Consider the following 20,213-nt stretch of genomic DNA (forward strand, 5'->3'; position numbering starts at 1 on the left):
TGAACAAGGTATCTCTAAGTCAATTTCACACTTAAAAGGTTTCCGTTTATCCTAAGGACTAGAAAATGTTTTAAAATGAACACTTGTATTCTACAGGAATGGAATACTCAGTAGAAGATGGGAGAACTTGTAGGTTTATTATATGCAAGTGACACCTGATTAACTGAGATGTGAATTGATTTTTATTTAGGCAGGTTGTTTTTGTTAATACGTGTTAAGCTTAAATGCTTGAAAAACAGTTAGGAGAAAAGAGGTCTTTTAAAATAGATTTACACCTACAGCCTTTGGATTAAGGGCTGAGAAAACCTCACACATGGGATACACGAGACTTCCAAGGAATCCTCCAGTATAACCAGGGAAGACAAGACTTGACAATACTGATATTTTGTAGGAAAAAAGAAGCAGAAAGAAAATAAAATAGTTTAGAGGTAAAAAACTCTTTCATGCCTTTTTTATGCATGACAAAGAAGCAAAAATACAAATATGGGACACACATCAATTTTTGTCTTTTTCTTTGCAACTCATCTTTAATAATCTGATACTATTAGTGTTTTCAGCACCTAGGCACTTTCTCTTTCAATGGTTTGCCTATTCTTTGCAGCTTTTAATAAGGATGCTTGGTCCTGTGGGAATATTATTACTATTTGTTTGTATTCCTATAGCACCTAGGAGCCCTGGTCGTGAATCAGGACCATTTTGTACTAGGTGAAAACACATTTAAACAAAAATGGCGTGTGCCCCAAAGTGATTATAATCTAGGTTTTGCATTTATTGCACGTTTCATCTGAAGATCACTGAGCAATTAGTTAATCCTCACAACATGCCTCAGAGATGAGTTGTTGTGTCCCCATTTTACAAAAAGGGTTAAACCAAGGCACAGAGAGGTGAAGTGACCTGCTCAAGGCCAGACAGTGAACCAGTATCAGAGCCAGGATAAGAACCTACAACTCTTGACTCCATATTCCAAGTCCCTAGATCATGAATCAATAACCATACAGATAGACTTAATTGGCAACAATGTGTGATGATGATTAATTACTATTTTATAACCAAGTTGAAAGGATCACTGGTAGCTTTGAAAATGTAAAGTGGCTTTCTGCAACAAGCAGCTTAGTTTTCAGAAGTCCAGCATCCGTACAAACACACAATCTTGCTGAGAAGACTTATCTCCATTTTCTTTCTCTTTAGGGAATTAGATTGTGCCATGTTGCGGCGGCTGGAGAAGAGGATTTTGGTTGACCTCCCAAATAAAGAGGCACGACAGGCTATGATTCAGCACTGGCTGCCTCCAGTGAGCAACAGTGGAGGAGTGGAGCTGAGAACTGAGCTGGAGTACAGCTTGCTAGGTCAGGTGAGAAGACAGCAAAGCAGGTGCAATTCATCACTGGCAACTCAGAATCCTGAAGTTTTTCAGCGAGGGAATTGTGGGAATGTAGTGAGCCTGATTCTGCTCTCATTGAAATTGGGGTGAACTATACATGCTACAAGTAGCATCTGTAAACATGATAGCTGGGGGAACGAGAATAAAGCTCAAGTTATGAAGGTGAATGATTGAACGTGGGTAAGATGGGAGGCTTAGGGACGCTTCCTACGGGGGGACATCATCAATGAGAGCTGAAGGTATTGAACTTGTCTCAGTAGATGAAAGCACCAGTTTCGCGTGACTCAACTTGGAAGTCAAAGATGTATTTTGATGCCGGTATTGTGTCACCTTTTCACTGCTTCAGACGTAAACACAGAAAAGAATTACAACTGTATACCTCCAGCCCTTCCTAACACCACAGTGGGGTCTTTTGGTTTATAGCAGAGATGAGCGTGGTACAGCACTCTGCTGAGTAGGAAGAATTTGTCATGGACACTAGTGCAGTATGAAAGAGCATCAATAAAGTGAAAAGGCTCACCAGGGCATCAGTCTCCAAGAGCTCAGATATTTTCCTTACAGAGCCTGAATTCAGGCTGTCGTCACCTATAACCTCTGCTGAGAGTAGCTAATACTTGCTCAGCTGACCATGGCTTAGTTCTGTTCATAGACACATACAGAATATTTCAGTTTCTATTTCAAAAACAATTTGTCTATGAAACTGAAACATAATTCTTACTATTTAACAACAACAATGCACTAGAACTGCAAACATAAGCTTGTAGTACCAGCTGTCGATTCTTGTGAGCCTTTGGCCCTGTGCTCGCTGGGCAGAACAGTGCTACCTGTGTTACAGCTAGCCCCGTTCTTATCCAACTGTGGCATGATTATCAGCTCAATCACTGGCTGGAACGAGAACCTCATTATGTACAGCTTGGTACAAGCTAGACCATGCTATGCACTCAGGATGGTTGGGTTTTCATTTAAAGATGATTACACAGGGCTAGGATTTTTTAAATTAAAGGCAAGTGGTTACTTGGGCACATGCCTTGCCAGTTGAGTGCCTAGGGTGCACACAAATATGAGATTTGTATTTTTGCTATGTATGTGTGTGTGAAGTAAACATGCATTGAAGGAGGTGTGCGGTTGCACATGCCAAAGGACATGTCTACACACAAATTTGCACCAAAACTGCTTTTATTTCACACTTGTTATTTTTGTGTGTGGACACTCTTTAGTTCAGATTAACAGTGGCCTAGCTAAATGGAAGCAGGATGCTCTTAACCCAAAATAAGAGTATCCACATTCAGACTTGCAAAAGATGGGACGCAAAACAAGTTATTTTTTGCAGAGCAGCCCTCGTTGAAAATCTGTCCCATTGGTGGTGTTAGTATCTCAGCAGGGCCTAGAGGCCCATTTTACTAAGCACTGGCCAGAAACATAGAGCCCCTTAAAGCCAGTGAAGACTCTCATTGACTTCAGAGGGCTTTGGATCAGGTCCAGAATGAGTTTACAGTCAAAATAAGTAAGACAGAAAGGGTAGGAAACAGGCACAGAGAGATGAAGATTTTATTTTACCTGCAGAAAACTTTCCTTAAAAAGCCAAATGTCTGATTTGCTAACACCTGCATAAAGCAACTGTGCATTCAAAGCAAGAATGAAGTAACATGAGAGTATATACACATCACGTGCAATGATTTGTAATCCTGTGAATTGTGATCTTGTATTAGGAGACAGAAGGGTACTCTGGCTCTGACGTTAAACTGGTCTGCAAGGAAGCAGCTATGCGACCAGTGAGGAAAATCTTCAATGCTCTTGAAAATCATCAGCCAGGTATAATAGCTCTCACAGAGAACCCTATGTGACAAATGCTGATCTGTCATTGTAACACTAGGTATTATATATTCACATACCAGTAGGTGGAGCTAACTTTTACTTAGAAAAGTTTTAAACTGTATGTTTGTAAAAACCTAATTAAGCCAACATTTACATAACTCAGGTCATCTGTTGAAGCTGTTGATTTCTGTGCACTGAACACAATAAGAACCATGTTCTCTCCTGCTATATCCAATCTTCTGCTTAGTGTATTAACCGTTAAGTATGTTGCATTATGCACTGGCTTAAAAAGAGCATCTCTTAGCACTGATCAGCATCTCATTCACTTTCAGCATTTGGTCAATTTTCTCTCTCCAGGTAGCAGTAATTTACCTGAACTCCGGCTGGATACGGTCACAACAGCAGATTTCCTGGATGTGATCGCTCACACCAAGCCATCAGCCAAGAATTTAAGTCAGAAGTACATAGCCTGGCAGAGAGATTTTGAATCTGTTTGAAATGGCTTTAGACTTCGAAATCAAAGATACCCACTATTCAAAATGGCATCTGCGATTGAGGTTCAGCTATAGATAGAGGGAGTGAACTATGATGGAAAAGGAATTACTTTTTTTTTTACCTCCCAGAAAACCGAAGAGAATCTGTACTTCCAAATCTGAAAGATGCATTTTTAATTTACCATGTTCAATGACAACTAGAAATTGTTATTCTTCATGGAAAAGTAGTGTCTACAGTGAATGCAATTAAGATTCTAGCACTAATTTTATGCATAAAGCCTTATAAATTGATCAGTCTTGCACAATCTTTATTCATTGCAAATGATTTTCACTTCTTAGGGGAAGAGGAGCAAGAGTAGCAAGCTTATGTCAGGAATAGCAAGAAGATTAGGGTGTTCACAATACTCAAACTAGTGCATCACAACCAGTCTAGCATTTACTAGCAAGGACCTGTGCGATTGCCAATGAAGCATAAGAGACTTTTTTTTTTTTTAAACCCATCTGGGATTAAACTCAACATTTTATTATTGCCTGATAGTCATGGTCAATTTGGTGCAGTTTTGGTCTGGGATATAATTTGTTCATGTATCGATGTCCTGATGTGTTTTATCCATCCCATTCAATTTGGTTTTGGGTTATTTTTTACCCAACTAGCACCAATGTCATTTGCTTTTAATAGGGTGCTGTAGTGCTCATAAGTATATTACTTGTTGAGGAATCAGCGCCTAATTTAAATTACATATTACTTACTTATTAGCTGAGCTCCAGTGAAACAAAGCATTTATGCTGTTCTTAACAGTCTTTCATCCTTCCTTTTTGGTCTTTTTTGCTGTTCAGAAACAGCAATGCTAACTGGTATCTTTAGATGCCAGGATTTTTAGGTGTTTACCAAGATGGAAGATGCACATGCTGAAGTGGAAGCAGATGACAGCTGAGGTGATGTATGGGGTGAGGAATATTTGTGAAGCTAGCGACACTGGAGGATGAAGAATGTTATGATCTGTTGCTACTTATTTATTAGATTTTCAGTTTAAAGCTTAATAAGGCATCCTAGGCAACTGAGACAAAATTCTTTCGTTATAGAGCTACTTGAAGGTGGGTGCAAAATTGGTTGGAAGACCGTTCCCAGAGAGTAATTATCAGTGGCTCACAGTCATGCTGGAAGGGCATAACAAGCAGGGCTGATGAGAGGTGAGAGGAAACCAGTACAAATTACTGGGGCCCGACAGTCCAGAATGGGCACAGGGCCCGGCTTCCCCCCACTCTTGTCGGCCCTGTTTAGCCAGTCCACCCTTGCTGGGAGGGCCAAAAAATTTTTTTCCACCGAGGCCCAAACCCACTCTCAGCGGCCCCGATAACGAGTGGGGTCCTGCAGGGGATCACCTCTGGGTCCGGTTCTGTTCAATATCTTCATCAATTATTTAGATAATGGTATAGAGCAGGAGTCAGCAACCTTTCAAAGAAGAGGAGCCATTTTTTTTGTTTTTGTCTTTGACCAAAATATTTCAAGAGCGGCATCAAACGCAAAGCTACTTGTAGAGTTAGAATTTATCAACTAATAATAATTGAACATATTAAAGTTATTACTACTCATCAATACTTTTAATGCAGCTTCTGCTGTTGGACATCTTTAGAGATTTGTTCAGTGTTTGGTGAATATGCCGTGATTTTCATTTTCAAACAGGACTCAAGACTAACATCTTGCAGTTGGCTCCTCAGTTTGTTTTTGATGAAATTCATGTTGGAGAACACTTGTTCACAGAAGTAAGTTGAACCGAAGATTGAGAGAAGCCCAAATGCTTATTTTTCAGCTGACTGTACATATCTGGTAGACAATTCCAAACGTCAAATATAATCTGGTCTTCCCATTTAAGGTCATCCATTTCAGACCACTTGTGTTGTAGCCCCAGAGTGGATTTCTGCCTTTCCAGATTTTCAGGTTCAGTGACAAGATCTTTCAGTTTTGAATTCCATAAATCCTTGTCTTGTGAGTCTGCTAATTCAAATTCAAATTGCACTCGATCGATTCCTGCAAATGCTGAAAAATTCAGTGCAGAAGTGACAGCTTCAAGTGGTTTCAACAGAAATGACAAAGTGGACTTTTCCCTTCTGAACTCGTGAAATCGGTCAGCAAATGCAGCCTGCATTTTGATGACTGTTTCTGCAAGGAACCGAACGTCAATATCACAGTTGGTTGGTTGTATTACTTCACTGTTGGGAAATACACTAACATGCCCATCTCAATGTCCCTTACAAAGATAGCTTTCATTCAAATGAAAGAAATTCTTTCAAAAGTGAAATTGAAGTATTTCCTTTTCCTGTAGCTTCCAATTCAACATGTTTAAATGAGAAGTTAAATCCACCATGAAACTGAATTTCTGCAGCCAGTGAGAATCCGTTAGCGCTGCATCTTTAAGGCCCCTTTCTCGGAGGAACACTCTAATTTCCTCAAGACATGATGCAAACTTCAGCAGGACTGCACTTCTGGAAAGTCATCTTATCTTGTAATACATGAGAATCGCAAAACTGACAATGATTGAGAGCCCTTGCCATTATTTTAACAATCTGCAGGACCATTTCCACTACTTTTGAGATTTCCTCTGGAAAAGTTTATGCACACAGCGCCTCCTGGTGGATTATGCAGTGAAATGAAATTACATCATGCGCCATACTTCTTTAAAGTAAAGAAAGGAAACCTTTGTGTGCCACCTTCATGCTCGGTGCTCCGTCTGCAGCAAGAGGAATTATTCTGTTGATGTCAATATCTTTTTGTTTCAGACATTAGTGACAGCAGATGCAATATCTTCACCTTGAGTTTGTCCTGTGAGTGGTAATAACACGATCAACTCTTCTTGAGGACCTTGATCATTAACATATCTGCAGAGTAAGGCAACCTGAGCGATGTTATCCACATCACATGTCTCATTGCAGGCAACAGAAAAACCTGGTGTTGATCTACTGTCACTAATCTGCTGGCTGGATACATCTGTGGACATCTTAATAGTTCTGTCCTTTACTGTCTTTGTAGATAATGGCATTTCTCTAATTTTCTAAACTATTTCATCTTTGTTTTTAAAATCATTGAAGAGGTGCTCAGATGTTTTAAGGAAACATTCTTTCACATATTCTCCATCTGTGAATGGCTTCCCTCGTTTGATGATTTCTTGAGCTGCCACAAAACTAGCAGTAGTGGTTCTGCTTGGTGCCTTCATTTAGCAAACATACATCTTGCTTGCTCTGCTTTACACCGGAGATCCTCTACTGCTTTTTTCCTCACATCATCAGCTGGATAGGTTTCAGCAAATGTCCAATGTTTCTTTTCAAAACGTCTTTCTAGGTTTGATTTCTTATTGTTGGAAATAAAAAACAATGGGAGTCCAGCTGAACTTGCTATAAAAGCGTAACACTCAGTCCAATGATTTTGAGATTATTGATGTTCATCTTCGCTCTCTCTCTTTTTAGTTATCGTTTTTTTTGATAGATCAGATAAATACCTTCAATTTTATTTCTGACTTTAGACTTTTTCAAACTGTTGGACATCTGAACATACTAGTAAAGACAGAGCACAGACGCTTCCTTATCACAAGAAATTCCAAGAGTTTTATTGGTAGACAACAGTTGCCTTGGTAATGAGCCATTTGAATTTGAATATAAACAGGAGAGGGCTCTGGGTTGGAGCAGGGAATTGGAGTGCAGGAGGGGGTGTGGGATCTGGGAGGGAGTTTGGGTGGAGGAGGGGGTTCTGACCGGGACAGGGGGTTGGGGTATCGGAGGCGGTGCAAGGTACAGGCTCTGGCTGCAAGGTGCTTACTACAGCCGGCACCCAGGCCAGTGGTGCAGCAGGGCTCAGGCAGGCTGCCTGCCTGCCCTGGCCCCATGCTGCTCCTGGAAGTGGCTGGTTGCTGGCACGTATCTGTGTCGTGCCCTGCCCTCTCCCCCAGCACCATCCTCACAGCTTCCATTGGCTGGGCAATGGGAGCTGCGGGGGTGGTGCTTGTGAACATGGGCAGCACACAGAGACCCGCTGCCCCTCTCCCCCAAGGGGTGCGCAGAGCTGTGCCAGCAGCCAGCTGCTTCCAGGAGCAGTGTGGGGCCAGGGCAGGCAGACAGCCTGCCTGAGTCCTGCTGAGCCACCAGCTGGAAGCCACCTGTGGTAAGCGCCTCCCAGACAGAGCCTGCACCTCGCACCCAGTCAAAAAACAGCTTCCCCGAAAGGGGCAGCCAAAAAGCCATATGCGGCTCCGGAACCACAGGTTGCCGATCCCTGGTATTCAGAGTACACTGATAAAGTTTGCAGATGATACGAAGCTGGGAGAGGTTGCAAGTGCTTTGGAGGATAGGATTAAAATTCAAAATGATCTGGACAAACTGGAGAAATGGTCTGAAGTAAATAAGATGAAATTCAATAAGGACAAATGCAAAGTACTCCACTTCAAAAGGAACAATCAGTTGCATGCATACGAAATAGGAAATGACTGCCTAGGAAGGAGTACTGCAGAGAGGTATCTGAGGGGTCAAAATGGACAACTAAATATGAGTCAACAGTGTACCACTGTTACAAAAAAAGCAAACAGCATTCTGGGATGTATTAGCAGGAGTGTTGTAAGTAAGACACGAGAAGTAATTCTTCTGCTCTACTCTGCGCTCATTAGGCCTTAACTGGAGTATGGTGTCCCGTTTTGGATGCCTCATTTCAGGAAAGATGTGGACAAATTGGAGAAAGTCCAGAGAAGAGGCCTAGAAAACATGATCTATGAGTGAAGACTGAAAAAATTGGGTATGTTTAGTCTGGAGAAGAGAAGACAGAGGGGATATGATAATAGTTTTCAAGTAGATAAAAGGTTGCTACAAGGAGGAGGGAGAAGATTTGTTCTTCAAAACCTCTGAGGATAGGACAAGAAGTAATGGGCTTAAATTGCAGCAAGGGAGGTTTAGGTTGTACATTAGGAAAAGCTTCCTGTCAGGGTGGCTGAGCACTGGAATAAAGGGAGGGTGTGGAATCTCCATCATTGGAGATTTTTTAAGATCAGGTTAGACAAACACCTGTCAGGGATGGTCTAGATAATACTTAGTCCTGCCATAAGAGCAGGGGACTGGATTAGATGACTTCTCAAGGTCCCTTCCGGTCCTATGATTCTACGAAAAGCCATAATTAGATAGGGTTCCTCACATCCTATGGAATTCTCCTTCCACAGGTTCTCCATGTGAGAACTAGGGAACATGGCCTGCATATCTTAGTACAGCCAGCCCACCCCACATACATAACCCAATCAGTTCTTAGCCACAAGGCACCCACCCCTGTTCACACTGCTCTTGCCTCTGACACCCTAGGAGATCTTATGGCTAACATGGCCACAAAATAATGCTGCCTTTGCATGTACCCATTTGGGGATGGGGGCCCACAGCCTAATGGAGTAACTACCCCCAGTCCAAGTTAAGTCACAACAGAAGGGGATGCCGCCACAGGAAGAGGAGGATGAGGGTGAAGATGAAAGGATTATGTGATTGCCAGAGACGGTACAGCACGTCTTCAGAGGTGGAGCGATTGACTATATTTTTAAAAGCAATCTGCGCAGGACCATAGAAACAAGTTTTGCACAGATTTAATGACTACAGTGGAGGTTTGGCAAACAGGGCTCTGGTCATAGGGGATTGCATGAATGAAGGCATGGCAGTAGGGGGGAGAAAGGACACAGAGTACAGTCAAGGAGGGAGGGTCTTGGGCTAAGCAAAGAGGCCAGTGAAGAGGAAAAGGAGATAAGGGGCCAAAAGGGCGCTGAAAGTCACAACAAGGGGTTTGAATTTGATCCAGGAGGCAACAGCACTGGATGACAGATGATTTTTGCTGCAGAGTCCTCGATGGATTGGAGGCGGGACTAGGCAAGCATCAGGAAGGGCACAGACATGCAAGTTACAGCAGTGAGTGTGAGCTGGTCAAGGGCTTTCAGTGGGGAAGGTGAAAGCTAGGAGGAGTTTGGAGATGTGGTTCATGAGCGCAGTCTTGAAATGCTGTTTTGAGTAGCTAACTACTGTTTCACGGCCAAATGTGGTAGCTAATCAAGTCTTTGTACTGGAGTAGGGTATGAAATCCAAGATCTGAATACAGAGACCTTTCCTCCCATTCTGAAAATGGGAAAGTAACTTGGAGCTAAACCACTGCCCTGTACCCTTTAAATGACTGCATTCTCTTTTAGGAACCCTATATTTCTCATGAACTACCTCTTAAAGGTCTCAGTCCTTTTATATCCCTCCTCTAACTCTCACTGCTTTACTAGCAGTAGATGCCCCTTCCCTTTTAATCTTTTCCAGATGTCCCCTTTTTTGGTCTCAGGTGTAATTGCCCATATGTACAAAATGTCCCATGATCTGCTACAACATACCCACACCTACTTCCCTCTCAGATGAACAACCCCTCCTTACTCCTGCCTCAGTTACATTTTCAAAACACTTAAAAAATCTCCTAAGCACAGCATTTTCTTTCCTTCCGCTCACTCGTCTCTCCTCCTCATCCAGCTCTGCATGTGTGTCACACTTACATGGCACATAACGTCCTTGAGCCTTCTGTTGGCTTTGTGACAAAGTTCCTCCTCTACCTTGGTGGGTCCTGTGCTTATTGGCGGATTTGCTCACCTCGCAGATTCACCCTGTGGGTTGGGAAACAGCCCAGAGACCTTCCCCTCTGGTAGAAGCCACAGTCCAGGTCAATTCCTCCTGTGTTTGATCAGGAGTTGGGAAGTTTGGGGGGAACCCAGCCCTGCCATCTACTCTGGATTCCAGCCCAGGGCCCTGTGGACTGCAGCTGTGTAGAGTGCCTCCTGGTACAGCTGCCGACAGCCAGGGCCGGCGCTTCCATTTAGGCGGCCTAGGCAATCACCTGGGGCGCCAGGATTATTGCTAGGTGGCATTTTGCCGGAGGGAACGGCAGGCGGCTCCGGTTGACCTGCCGCAATTGTGCCTGCGGAGGGTCCACTGGTCCACGGCTCTGGTGGACTGCCCGCAGGCACGACTGCGGCAGCTCCACCGGAGCCGCAGGACCAGCGCGCGGGGTGGCGAAATTGCCGTGCGCCTAGGGCACTAAAATCCCTAGCGCCGGTCCTGGCGACAGCTACAACTCCCTGAGCTACCTCCCCCTGGCCTCCTCCCAACAGCTTCTTTGTCCTCACCACCAGACCTTCCTCCTGATGTCTGCTAACACTTGTACTTCTCAGTCCTCCAGCAGTATGCCTACTCACTCTCAGCTTCTTGCACGGCTCTTGCTTCCAGTTCCTCACACACACTTCCTCTCCTTTAGCTCCCTGGCCCTCTCTGGCCTGACTGGAGTGAGCCCTTTTATAGCGTCAGAGGGACCTTAATTAGAGTCAGGTGCCTAACTGCCTCACCTGACTCTTAGCAGGTTAATTGGAGTCAGGTGTTCTCATTAGCCTGGAGCAGCCCCTGCTCTGGTCACTCAGGGAACAGAAAACTGCTTCTCCAGTGGCCAATATATCTCGCTTCGACTACTCTGGTCTTCCCAACTGGCCTGGGTCTATCACAGCTTATATTTGTCACAGATGCTATACAAGGATTGGTTGGCTGAGTGAATTTACTCAGCACCGTGTGTATTAGTTAGTTGAGTAAGGGAGACCGATCTTTTAGGAGGCCCAAGGAAGGGCTCCATTATCTTACATAGCCTTTGACTTTCACAGGATGTTGGGAAGAGGATGTGGGAGGTTAGGTTGGAGTCACTACACTCAACCACGTTTGCAAGAGTAATTTCAAGTCCTCAAGTCCTGCTGGGGAGGGATGGAGGAAGTCTGTTTTTTTTTAAGCACGGGACATTCACTTATTGTTGCTTATTTGTATAGCAGTAGCACCTAAGAGCCCATTCATGAGCCAGGATCCCATTGTGCTGGGCCTTGCCAAACACAGAGCAAACAGACAGCCTCAGAGCCAAAGAGCTTCCATTATTTCTTGCATGCCCAATACGCAGCTTACACAGCCCACATACACATTCATGCTTCCCTTTCTGTCATTTGCAGAAATTCACTCCATGTGAAATGTAACCTCTCAGAGAGATTATAGATAAACTTGCTTTCCTTTAGATAGCGCCTGCTACATATTCATTACATTTTTTCTTAACAAGAAGAAGTGTGGCTTATTAACACAAAACTATATTTTCAATAAGGTGAGTACTACAATGATGCACAATTACAGTCTAATAACTTAACACTCAGGAGCACTGTAAAACAACCGGAAAGGACTTTGATTAGTACAGCTTGCAAACAGACCAGGAAAGCCATTTACCATCATTACAAAGTTAGTTCATTTTGGTGGATTTAACACATGCAGGAAGAACACTACATGCTGCAGAATGAGATTTCATTTTACAGCTGTATTAACCAAGTGTTTAAAAGCTTGAATCGGTCCCATGGGTTTTGAAGGATTTTTCTCATAGCATTAGAAAGGAAAAAAAAAAAAAAAAGAAATCTTGCAATTGTATAGTTAATAGGACCCTGCTGAAGTCTAACTTCAAAAATTCATGTCCTATAAAGCCATTAAGGACCAGATTTTTGTTTCTGCACCATTCCTGTTTATAACAGCATCTAATTAAAACATCTGTAAAATACTGGTTGTTTGGATTTTACATAAAACTTGAAAAAACAATTGTTACCTGTTTGAATAGAGGGTGAGAAATCAGCAGTGATTAGTATTAGTAATGATGATATCGTAAATTGTAAGATACTCTTAATGTGTACCATCTCTACATTTAAATTAGTCAGATTACAGCAGAGAGAGGAGACACAGTAACTAAAACAAACATACAAGACCCAACAAAGCTATCATCATTTAGGCTAAAAATGGCTATTATGCTTTGTTGATGTTTATTATCTTGGCACATTTCTCACAGGTTTTATAGTTTAACTAACTTGGCACATTTCAAATGGGCTTTTTAAACAGTTACTTCCTAAACAGTCAAAGAAAGACTCTACGTGAATTTCCCTCCTTTCCCTACACGATACGAGAAAGCAAATTGTTTCGTCTGCTGGTTGGTTTCCCTCCACCTGCCATCTGACCTGATGAACACTGGGAGACCTACTTTTCCACTCTCTGTGTTCCATCTTCAGGGAAGTAAAAGAGTTTACCAATGATTTGCCACTGGGTTGCACATCGGTATCATTTCGTTTCAGGGCTCTGCAGTGAGACATGTTCATTGCCTGATTGCAGGTGTGATGCATACTGTGCTCTGAGTTTTAGTTTGTGAGGCGGAAGGGAGGCAACAATGTCCAAACAGAGTCAAGTTTCTCCAAACTAAACACTTCTCTCATAGCAGATGCTGTAGGATATGATCTACTGCTTGTGGGAAACTCTCACAGATTAGGTAAGGAGCGGGATTAATTTTGTCTTCATCTGCTGCTCGATATTTACCTGAAATAAAAGAACAAAAAGGTGCTTTTTAAAAGCTGCTTTAGCTGCCCTTCCAGCCTGAAGTCTTCCCTGGAGCAAGGAGAGATTTTGTTTGATGCCCCTATCACTTGTATTTCACAAACAACAAGGCACTGTAAAGGGGTACCCACTTGGCATTCTCCTTGACCTAATGCATCACCAATAATCTTCACAGAGGTAGGCTGAGATTCCCCATCCCAGGGGCAGTTTGACCAAAACCCAGACCCAGTTTTGCATTTGTTCAGCTATGTGCTGGAGGAGTTGTTCTAATAAAGCTCTATTGCAGTGAAAAAATGTATCACAAGATGTCAAAATCCATGCAGTACTTACCAGTCTTTACTAAAATTCCTAGCATGCCAGCATTCTGGGCTCCGCCAACATCATCCCTGCAATCCTGGCAGAGAGAAGAAGAAAAAAGGTTAATCTAGAGTTACAGAAAGAATTGGTTTATGGGCATTCTGTGGTGTTCACAACCACGCGATGACCCAGTCTGATCAAAACAATAATAAGCTATATCTTGAAATTAGCACTTGGGCAAAATTCTCACTGAAGTTACCTATGTGGGAGATCTGCTTGAGATAGAACTGCAAGATTTAAGCTAAAACTAATAATGTTTAGAGTATTTAAACCATAAGGATTAGTTTTTAAAAGTACTTATGTGCCTAAAGATGCAGAGCATTGCCTAGTGGGGTTTTCAGAAAAACCAAGATCAGTGGGAGTTAGGCACTTTTGGAAGTCGGCTTGTGTGCCATCTGCATGTTCAGGTGCACTCAGAATTTAGGAAATACCAGAATTCAGGCTGCCTGAGTGCTTGACTTTGCAATGTTAACACTGTTCTTTTAATGTATTTACATTTTTTTTTCAAAAAAAAAAAAAAACTGAAAAAACCCAAATTCCATCATGTAGCATCATATTGACCCCCACATGGGTCATCATTGGAACCTTTCGATTCACCGCACAGACCTCTGCTACTTGAGCTAACAGAGAACTGGTTGTCATCCTCTATGTGGACCAGCACTGGAGGAGGGATGAGACATACTTTGCCAGTGGGTGTCACAGATATTTGCTGACAGAAGAAGGTTGATATGGAAATCTTGGGTTCCGTTCAGGCTCTGGAAGGGAGTGTGCTCTAGTGGGCACAGATGCTTCTGCCAGTTTCTCCCAGCCTTGACCCCTTCTGCTCTGTCCATTCCAGTCTGTCCTTGGCTCAGTCGTGCCGCTTCCCCATGCCTGCTTCTTTCTCCCACTCTGCATTCAGGCTTCTTTTCCCAGTTCCATTCCTAATTTCTTTACTCGGTCAGTTCTAGTTTCTCCCGATACCTGCATCTCATCTGACTCCTTGTCCCAACCCACTTCTTCCCCTGCCTTGTGGTCTGGCTTTAGTCCCCTCTATATTCACATCATGTGGCTTCCTCCTCCATGCAGCCTTGGCGCCAGCAGCAAATCATTGAAAGCAAAGGAGAAACAGGCTCGCTACTCTCAGTTCTAGTGCCTTAGCCCACCCAGGCCCGGAGTAGCTGGGAGCAGCCATTACAGGGAAAGTCTGGCTTTTCTTCTGAAGCCCTGGCTTCAGTCACACTGGGGAGATGGCACATGAAAAATCTGGTCAGTGCTAGCAGCTGTGAAAGGCTTGAGCATCCTCAGTGCGGACAAAATCTTAATTATAACCGTCCCCCAAATTTGGCCAGATTTTTACAGATCCAGCAAAAGGCACATATTCAACTCAGAGGCCACCCATCAGTCAAATTTCAAGTTCCTGCTCCAAAGGATATGGTGCTAGCACAGTTCAAAGAAAATGTCACCAGAATTTTTAACTTGCGGGAAAGCAGTGTATTTTACCCTTGTCATTCTCAGAAATAGCTGAACCGTTTTAGCTGAAATTTCCCCCCAAAAAATCAGCCTGAGACAGCACCCATCATGGAAAATTCCAGCCCAATGTTAGCAAAGTTCTAAGCAATTGAAAACAGGGTCTTTTAATGGAAAGTGTTGGACAACCTTAACAGGTGGTGCTATCAGCCTTGCCTATAATATAATGCAAGATGAAACCCATTCTGAAACATTAATCAAGTACTCTGAATTAACATCTATTACAACGTAAAGGTCTGATCCTGCAGAAGGATCCATTATTCACAGACCCTTATTCCTGCAATGAGACCTGCTGAACTCAGTGGCATCCCGGGCTGGAGGTAGAGTTCCCATGGGCAGTTATTTTCAGGAGTAGGCCAAGTTTTCTCCTGACAATATGCAACATTTGGTTACTACAGCTCTAACACACACTTAAGGTAATTACTTTTTTAAATGTGGAATATTTCAACCTCACCTCCAGTAGAGTATTCAGGAGCCAAACATTCAAGAGTTATGGTCTTTAAAGAGACTCCACTCCAATCTGGCCCAAGTGTATACTTTGTAAGAACAAGCTTTTGGAGTTTAAAAATTTGTTGTTGTAATTACTTGATCTTAGTAACAGAGCTGAGGAAACTTGTTCCCTCACAATAAATGAGTAAGTTGGCAGTATCCCTTTAAAGAGCTACTATTTTCCTTGTTTTGGGTAAATATTTTAATTTTTTTTTAAAATTAGTTATCTGAGATAGGTGCAGGATCATGGAAATGCTTATTTGGAGCTGGCAATCTGTGGCATAGCTGTAGAGAGGAAGAATGGTCCTATAGTTAAGGCACTGAGCTGGAACTCAGGAGGGGTGATTTCTATTTCTGGCTACAGATTTGTGAGAGTCTGGGCAAGATCAGTGAGGTTATGGGATTGACTAAATGGGTTTTGGATTAGGCCCTGAGTGTTTCTGTGTCTCAGTTCCCCCATCTCTAAAATGGGGTTGACAATGGAGGGATCTGACAATTTCTCTTAACATATCTGAAGACCTGTTATAAAGAGGATAGTGATCAGTTGTTCTCCACGTCCACTGAAGATAGGACAAGAAATAATGGGCAGAAAGGGAGATGTAGGTTAGATATTAGGAAAAACTTTTAAGGGTAGTTAAGCTCTGGACTAGACTTAAGGGAGTTTGTGGAATCCCCATCATTGGAGATTTTTAAGAACATGTTGGACAAACACTGGTCCAGGTTTAGTTGGTCCTGCCTCAGCAGAGGGGGATGAACTTGATGACTTTTTGAGGTCCTTTCCAGCCCTACATTTCTATGATTCTAACATTTCCCTATCTCACAAGGGTGCTGGAAGAATATACTCTTCAAAAGTGCTCACCTTCCATGGACATGGGGGCCACCGAGGTAGGTAGATGATAATACGCATACTCAACTATTACACTTACATCACCAATCATAACTGTCTCCTCCGGCTTGCAGCCAGTCCCCGATAAGGCTTCCAGAAAGAAGGTTGTCTCTGGTTTCCCCACCACTGTTGCTTTGGTGTCTGTAGCATATTCCAGTCCAGTTACGAAAGGTCCAGGGCCCAGAGCTAAGCCATCTTTCCTCTTATAATATCTAGCTTTGTGTATAGCTATAAGAGGGGCACCATCCAGGATCAACCTAGAGAACCACGGGAAGAGACAAAAAAAAACCAAACATGTTTTACCTTAGATTCACAGATGTGCTACTATGGGCCTCATCCTGCTTCCAGTGATGTAAATGCCAAAAACTCCCACTAGCTTTAATGGAAACAGGATCAAGCCTCAAACTGTAGCAGGGTTTAGAATTAAACTAGTGTTTTACTGAGCGAGTTACATAAATAAAGTTATTTCCTTCCTCCTTCCCGTCATCAGAACCAGCTAATAAAAAAAAAATCTAATGAAGCCACTGTCTTAAAAAGACTGCAAGAGTCAGAGAAGATTTTTTCAAAGGATAGGTATATATTTCTATTCACTCAGTGATGGAATTAATTCCTTTATCTAACAGAACCTCAAAGTCACTTTCCCTTGTCTATGGCTGAAGAAAGAACTCATTTGATTTAGCCTTGTAAATATTTTATTAGATATTAACTGTAGATAGTGCTGGTGATTTTGATGCACACATTTAATTTCCTGCAAATCTTCCAAGGCCTTCGCTGGGTGGATTAATATTTCAGTGCTTCCAAAATTACTCTGCATAGGAATTCTGCAATACAGATTACTCAGCAGAGCAAATCTTGGTACTGCCTGCACCATCTTCCAACTCCCACATTCCAATTCCAGCATGCCCAAGTTTTGATGGGAGCTAGGATGAACTCCAGGCAGAAAACATCCAAAATGGAATTAAGAAAACAAAAGTATGTTAAAACAAAAACATGCACTAGTTACAAGGAAAGATCAGCATGTCCACAGGCCTACACATCACACACATACATACACTACTGAACACTCAAGTAGCTGTTTGATTCTTAGCAGCAGCAGCAGCGCCATCAGAAGTTACATTTTAGGAACAAAGTTGTATACAATCTCCTTGTTATGGGAGAGAAAAATTCAGAATGGAGGATTAGTCAAAATGTCTGATCAACACATACTTGACACCTCTGATTAGAATAATGAGAGACTAATGAGTGGAAATCTTTCCGCAGAAGTTCTCAGCTGTCCACAACTGCTGGGGGCTTCAGAAAGTGGATCTAGAAAGGTTTTGAGAGAGTAGGAGCTATTTCTTCCCCACCACAAATTTAGGCTGTTCCCACATTTCCTTAGCCCCATTATTATTATTCCAATTCTCCAGCAACACATGCTGTAGAGGTCAGTATAAAATTTAAAATTCTACCTGGGGTTTCTGCAAGCAAGAATAAAATGAGTTTTTCATTCTTCCTGCCAAAACAACCAGCATGCTAAGAAGCCTAGAAGAAAGCTGTCACTAGCACAGCATCGTCTGGAAAGATCCAGATAAACATGAATGGAATAGTATTTTGAATACTTCTGCTTACTACAAAAATCATCATCATCTCACTGTTACCTTGTGCTCCACCACATGCTTTTTATATCCACCTTTGTCTCATGCGTGTAAGCTCCCCGGAGCAGGGACCATTTGTCTATTTTGTGTGTGTGTACAATGCCTACCACAACGGTGTCCCGATGAGGAGCTCTAGGAGTCAGTGCAACACAAAATAACAACAAATTAAACATGAATGTTTGTAATTTGGGGCATCAGCGGTTAAGAAAGTTTCCTTAAACTAATACTGGGCGTGACTGTGAGTGACCTAGGAGTTACGGGAGCTCCACCCCTCTCACAATCAGGTTCTTTGTTTATATTTTGCCATCACCTATATTATAGTTCTTCTCTACAATGGACACAGCAGCTCCATAAACATTGAAAGCATAATCAGTAACACTGGAAAGTCTGCTTAAATGCTTAGCTGAAGGAAGGGTCCTGGTACTACCAAGCAGTGCTCAGCTGTTACAATCCTCTCACCAGTTTTAATTTCACTGCAGTAAAAGCTCTGTAGATTGTATCTATAAAAGCTGAGGTAATGATTGTTGAGTGCTTCCCGTTTGACTGGACAGCAAATTCTTCACATACCGCAGCCAATTCTAAGTCTTTATCACAAGGGGTAGAAATGTATCCAGTACAGTGGAAAACACAACCACGAACTATCAGAGGGGTAGCCATGTTAGTCTGGATCTGTAAAAGCAGCAGAGAGTCTTGTGGCACTTTATAGACTAACAGACATATTGGAGCATGAGCTTTCGTGGGTGAATATCCGACAAACTGGGTATTCGCCCACGAAAGCTCATGCTCCAATATGTCTGTTAGTCTATAAGGTGCCACCAGACTCTTTCCTAACCACAAAGTAGTACAGCTCAGGAATCATTAGGGGCCCTTTGACAGTTTCCTTGCACTGGGAAAGGAGATGTTTTCTCCTTTTAGTCCCACTTATCTTGCATAGAAGCCTTCCAGAAAAATCCAACATGGAGAGCAACCTCCTATTGACCCTTCACATTCTTTCAATGCTAATTTCTGTCTGGCACTCTGCTGTACCTCTACCCAAAGAACTGGATCTGTCTTAATCAGGGAGAATAAATATAAATGATTTTTTAAATTTAAAATTGGATTTTTTTATTTAAATGCGACTTTAAATTAAATACAGGCTTATTTAAAATAAAGATTTAAAATTGTTGATTTGTTAAGTCCTAAACTTATTATAATCAATTAAAATAATTTAAAATATAAAATACAATAGAAGCAGTACATTTGCTGCCAAGTTTTAAAGTCAGTTCTACTAGTTCAGTAGTTTGGGTCACTGGCAAGGCACCTAGAATCTGTTGAAGTGCTAAACCAACTTTTGTCAGCAGTTCCAATATTCTCCTTATTTCAGTTTATCCAGCTAGTTCAGTTCAATGACCAGATGATTCAAAGTGAGGAAAAAAACAACTATGGGGCATTAAAAAAGCAGGAAAACTTGTTTTCCTTTTCCAGTCTATGAATAAAAACCAGGAGAAGATTTACTAATTTTAAATCTGGAAGGACATGGTGACCAGAAACAATTCAATTCACTAACGACAGATCATTCTTCCTAGATTTAATAAGTCAGTTTGTTTTAAATGCAAAACATATTTTGGTAGGAAAAAATGTTTATCAAAAAGTTTATGTATCCAGCACATATGAAGTGGCTTTATTTAATAAAATGTAAATGCTGTTTCTTCTTCGAGTGCTTGCTCATATCCATTCCAAGTAGGTGTGCGTGCGCCGCATGCACGTTCATCGGAAGAATTTTCCCCTAGCAACACCCGGCGGGTCGGCAGGCGCCCCCTGGCGTGGCCCCCTTGCAGCACCGCATATATACCCCTGCCGACCCGTCCGCTCCTCAGTTCCTTCTTACCGCCCGTGTCGGTCGTTGGAACGTGGAGTGCGGCTTAGCTGATCTCCACATCCCTAGCGTTTCACCCGTTCTACCTAGTTCCTAGTTAGTTAGTTAGTGTTGTTTAGTAGTTGTTAATAGTTGTTAAGTATAGTTGTTAAACATAGTTGTATATAGTTAGTGGCTGAGGTATACTCCTCCTCGCCCGCTCCGGACCCAGGCTCATGCCTGGCTCTCCCGGCTTCAAGCAGTGCTCGGCCTGTCGTCGGCCGATGCCAACGGGAGACCCCCACGATCGTTGCCTCAAGTGCCTGGGGAATCCCATCTGACGAGAAGTGCCGAATCTGCAAGTCCTTCAAATCGAGGACAAAAAAGGAGC

The 20,213-nt window shown here is 42.5% G+C and overlaps 2 protein-coding genes across 4 annotated transcripts in view; one reads left to right on the top strand and one right to left on the bottom strand.

The window, feature by feature from the left end:
• KATNAL2 (katanin catalytic subunit A1 like 2) overlaps positions 1 to 9,670 on the top strand; it is an 81,329-nt gene extending 71,659 nt beyond the window's left edge. Inside the window, exons 14-16 of the mRNA XM_032798467.2 lie at positions 1,189 to 1,351; positions 3,091 to 3,193; positions 3,554 to 9,670. Of these exons, the coding sequence (XP_032654358.1) occupies positions 1,189 to 1,351; positions 3,091 to 3,193; positions 3,554 to 3,693 (406 nt within the window). The 3' untranslated portion in view covers positions 3,694 to 9,670. The remainder of the gene's footprint in view (positions 1 to 1,188; positions 1,352 to 3,090; positions 3,194 to 3,553) is intronic.
• Positions 9,671 to 11,824: 2,154 nt separating this feature from the next.
• Positions 11,825 to 20,213, bottom strand: part of HDHD2 (haloacid dehalogenase like hydrolase domain containing 2) — a 31,523-nt gene continuing 23,134 nt past the window's right edge. For all 3 annotated transcript variants that reach the window (XM_032798449.2, XM_032798448.2, XM_032798450.2), the window contains 3 exons: positions 16,395 to 16,611; positions 13,444 to 13,507; positions 11,825 to 13,095 (listed from right to left, as the gene is read on the bottom strand). In XM_032798449.2, the coding sequence (XP_032654340.1) occupies positions 12,992 to 13,095; positions 13,444 to 13,507; positions 16,395 to 16,611 (385 nt within the window). In that variant the 3' untranslated portion in view covers positions 11,825 to 12,991. The remainder of the gene's footprint in view (positions 13,096 to 13,443; positions 13,508 to 16,394; positions 16,612 to 20,213) is intronic.

Source organism: Chelonoidis abingdonii, chromosome 6 (assembly GCF_003597395.2).
Source record: "Chelonoidis abingdonii isolate Lonesome George chromosome 6, CheloAbing_2.0, whole genome shotgun sequence".
Lineage (NCBI taxonomy): Eukaryota > Metazoa > Chordata > Testudines > Testudinidae > Chelonoidis > Chelonoidis abingdonii.